Below are 3,996 nucleotides of genomic sequence, written 5' to 3'. Positions count from 1 at the left end.
ACACCAAAACTGGGCACCTCCGTATTTGAGCACCGTGTATGGTACTCTGAAGGTGGTATAAAGAACTGTGTGTTGTGTGTATGTTTTCTCCCTCAGGCAAAGATCCTTCCCCAGTCCCTTGTCCGTAACCTCAAGCACGAGCAAGCAACTAGAGAGTTCTCTGGTAAATTTGCCAAAAGTTCGAACCCTGTTTCCAACATTCTCAGCGCTATTTAAACTACCCAAGCATTAAAAGCGCCTTTAATTACAAATGTAACGCACTCAATCAGCGTATCTAATTAGAAAACGTAGCGTATTTAAGACGTTGAAACGTTGGGAGCCATTATAGTACCTGAATGCTCGAAACGGAAACTGTATTAAATGACTTTAATTACCTGGCACCTGACTAAAGGGTGTTTCTATTTTGACATGGCTGTCGTACACGTGGAGGGCCTCACGACGCCGTGACCCCATCTAGGGGCGTTTCTGCCCATCTGGGAACGTTTCTACGTGTGAGTCCTCCTGCTTGGGAGTGCTACTGCGCTAGGGGTGACTTTTTGGGTGCCAACTCATGCCCCCAATCATCTAGTCACTTACTTTGAGAGCGTATCTGCCTTCCTCTCGTACCCTGCACCCGGCTACCCTGGGCGTGACCTTCCTCTTGAGTCGTATCTGTCCCAAAGGCGTCTCTGGGGCGGCAGGGGTACTTCCCGAGTCAGGCTGCCCTATACTGGTGCTGTTACTATGGCCTTGAAGCCACCTTTCTCTCCTCTTTATTACTGTTCCCTGGTTATACAGGGTTTGGGGCCTTCCCACGGCGTCGCCCCCTCCATGATCTTTCCTACCCATGGGTATCGGGGAGCCGCACCGTGATTGCCTTGACTTAATGATATTTGATTTTGGCGACGCCCTGGTTGGGCGACGCCTTCACCTAGGCGACGCCTTGCCTTGGCGACGCTTCCTCTTGGCGATGCTGGCACTTGGCGTCTCTCCACCTAGGCGACGCCCTGCGTTGACTTTGACCTTGACTTAGTCAACGCCTGGATACGGGACGGTACACAAGCCCCCCAGTCTTAAGCCGAAGACTTGTCTTCAGCGCAAAGACTAAGGCCTCGCCCACGCTGTCCACGTGCCATCCTGATGACGTGTCATTCCCTGCTGACTCAACAATTCTTCGAATTACTGACGTGACACTTTCTGAACCACAGTGGTGTCCTTAATGGCTGATTGGACATCCTCTGAAGCGGGAAAAATAATGCCCTTTGGGGCTACACTTAATCGCGTGCCACGTGGTTCATCGTGCGGTCATCTTTAAGAACCTCTTGCGCTCCCCTTGAGCGCTTAATCCTGCAACACGTGGCATCATCACACGGTCATCATTCGTTGTCCCTCGCGCTTCTAGTAACGTTTAAGTTACCCAAACCCCACGCTTGCAACCACTGTTACATCCACTTTCTCTGCCCTTCCTCACTGTTCATCTTCTCTGAATCCCTTCTCTCGCGACCCCTGCTCATTCGTGCTTCCGCTCTCCACGCCCTTCAGCCCCCAAAGGTACGGTTTTCCCCCTCCTTGATGATTCTCCTCACTGTATGAACTGCCTGGGACTGTCCATATTACTGCATTTCTTTGGATATCGTTTGTATGCTTCTTTGTTCCTCTCGTTCCCCTTTGCTCTCGTGTGGATAGGGCTCTCCTAGGATTCTTCCATTTTTTCCCCTTTTCTTCTCCCAACCCCTTTTCTCTGAACCCTTTCTTTCTCTTTTGATCTTCAGCTTTGGCATCGATGGCGAAAACCAAGACCGCCGCGCCTCCCCCGCTCCCTAAGTCTTATTATAAGGGCGAATACGACTGGGCCCCCGACGATCTTCTCGACGAATGCTCCCTCCTAAACTCTGTTGAGGACGTGGAGGCTCACAGGGGGGACCCTGCGCTTTATAATTTCAACGCCTTTCACAAAAATCACGACTCCCAAGTCCTGGTATGCCGGGTGCGACCTGGGATGCCCGTTTGTGCGGACTCTAGAGACACTGGGGGAAGCCCCTTCTTCTTCCTTTATCAAATGGTACTCAAGAGAGTGGGCCTGCGTCTACCCCTTACTTCCTTCGAGAAAGAACTGCTTACATAGACAAACACCGCCCCAGCCCAGCTCCACCCCAACAGCTGGGCTTTCGTAAGGGGGTTTCAGATTCTCTGCGGATATCTAGGTGTCCCCTCTTCCGTAGACGTTTTTCTTCACTTTTTCGAGGTAAAGAAACAGGGGAAGAGCCTATGGATGAGCTTTTCTGGCATCGCCGGGCGCATCATCCTTACGCTCTTCCAAAATTCGTTCAAAGGATGGAAAGGGAAATTCTTCAAAGTACGTGCGACCAAGCGCGATCCTACCATCCTAGAGGGCTTTCCCCTATACTGGACGGATAAGCCCATAACCATGAAGGCCCTGGCTTTGGATGAGCTTACCCCCTCCGACCGGGACGTGTGCAAAGCCTTGGCGGGACTGGGGTAGTCTTCGATACCGCCAAACTCATCGCGAACGAATTCAACGCCCATGGGCTTTCTACCTACTTTGGTATCTGCCCTTAATTGTTTATAATGCATTAGCTGTTGTGGTTATCTGCGTGTGTCTAGCCATAGAATTTCCCTTCTGCTTTATCTGAACTAACCTTTACTCTACTATTTTTCGCTGCTGCAGGTTCAGTGATGACTTCCTCGAGGCGGCTTGCTCTTGCCAAATTTTTGAAGAAGGCAAAATCTACTAAAGAGGGTGGGGACGCCGTCGCCTCTAACGTGCCCACCGTCGCTTCCCTGCCGACTCCTCCACCGTCTGCTTCTCCTCCTCCTATTGCCGCGGTTCCATTAGCCATGGCGTCGACCCCTGCCTCACCCGCCGCGCCCCCCGGTGATGGGAACTCTCTCAGGGACGATCCTCCTAGTGCCACATCACCGCCACCTCCACCAGCCCACGAGGAACGAGAGGAAAGGATTGACTTGGTTCCCCCGCCTTCGCCGTTGCCGCATCGTGACGCAGCTGAGGCCTCGGGCTCCGCCCCTCCTGTATCAGTCCCTGGCTCGACTTCTCGCAAACCCCGGATTCCTCGCCCCATTCATAGGGAGTTGACGTAGAGCTTCACCGAAGGAATGTCGCCGACTGATCCTCAAAAGGGGGGGCATGCCTTATTATATGGGGGCATTCCTGGCGGTGGCAATCAAGTGGCGCACTCAAGCTCGAAATGCTATCAAAGGGAGAGAGGCCCTTCGCAAGCTGAGACAAGAGGTGGGGGCGTTGAAGGAGGAGAAACAGAACTGGGGACTCAAGGAGGAAGCTTCCCAATCTCTGCTAAAACTGGCCCATGAGGGCAGGGAGGGAGCTGAGGCGTACGCGCGAGAACTGGAACAGGCGCATGCCGCTCAACTAGCCCAGCTCACCTCCTACCAAATCCAGAACATTGGCCTCCAGGAGGCGGCTCTTACATCCGAAGTGCAGCGAAGAAAACTTGAAGAGCTGGATGCTGCTTGGAGGCAGAAGCTAGGTGAGAGAGAGGACGCCTTGGCTGCGAAGGTTGAAGCTTTGAGCCTTCTCCAAGCCGAGGCTAACAAGCTCCGCGTGGAGAAGGAATTTCTGGAGAAGCAACTGACATCCAAGGACTCTAGGATTACGGAACTAGAGGGAGAGGTCCAAGAACTGACTGGGGAGATGGCGGGGGCGTTTGAAGAGGGCTTCCAAGAGGCTCTGACCTAGGCGTCCTGCGAGAACCCTGGCATCAATATTTCAAACTGCGACCCCACACACCATGTCGTCGACGGGAAGGTCGTGCCCATGGACTTGGATGACTGAACCGCTGTCTCTCACCCGCCACCTTTACCTTCAAGCTTAATTCCTTTATACTTTACCTTTGCTTTTGACTCTCTCTGTTAAACTTGTAATTCTTTGAACCATCTGTACTCTTGTTACAAATCTGGGTGTTCGTATGATTGCTTTTGTGCCTTCGCGATATAGAATCCTCCCTGTGCGCTCTTACT

General features: G+C 52.5%; 1 protein-coding gene across 1 annotated transcript; it reads left to right on the top strand.

The window, feature by feature from the left end:
• The first annotated feature begins 1,198 nt into the window (after nucleotides 1-1,198).
• Nucleotides 1,199-3,099, top strand: LOC137817696 (classical arabinogalactan protein 9-like). Its single transcript, XM_068620943.1, has 2 exons — nucleotides 1,199-1,271; nucleotides 2,669-3,099. The coding sequence occupies exons 1-2, from the start codon at nucleotides 1,199-1,201 to the stop codon at nucleotides 3,097-3,099; spliced, it is 504 nt and encodes a 167-aa protein (XP_068477044.1).
• Nucleotides 3,100-3,996: the final 897 nt, after the last annotated feature.

The sequence above is a fragment of the Phaseolus vulgaris genome, unplaced genomic scaffold (genome assembly GCF_000499845.2).
Source record: "Phaseolus vulgaris cultivar G19833 unplaced genomic scaffold, P. vulgaris v2.0 scaffold_756, whole genome shotgun sequence".
Lineage (NCBI taxonomy): Eukaryota > Viridiplantae > Streptophyta > Magnoliopsida > Fabales > Fabaceae > Phaseolus > Phaseolus vulgaris.
This window is presented reverse-complemented; position numbering and strand designations above follow the sequence as displayed.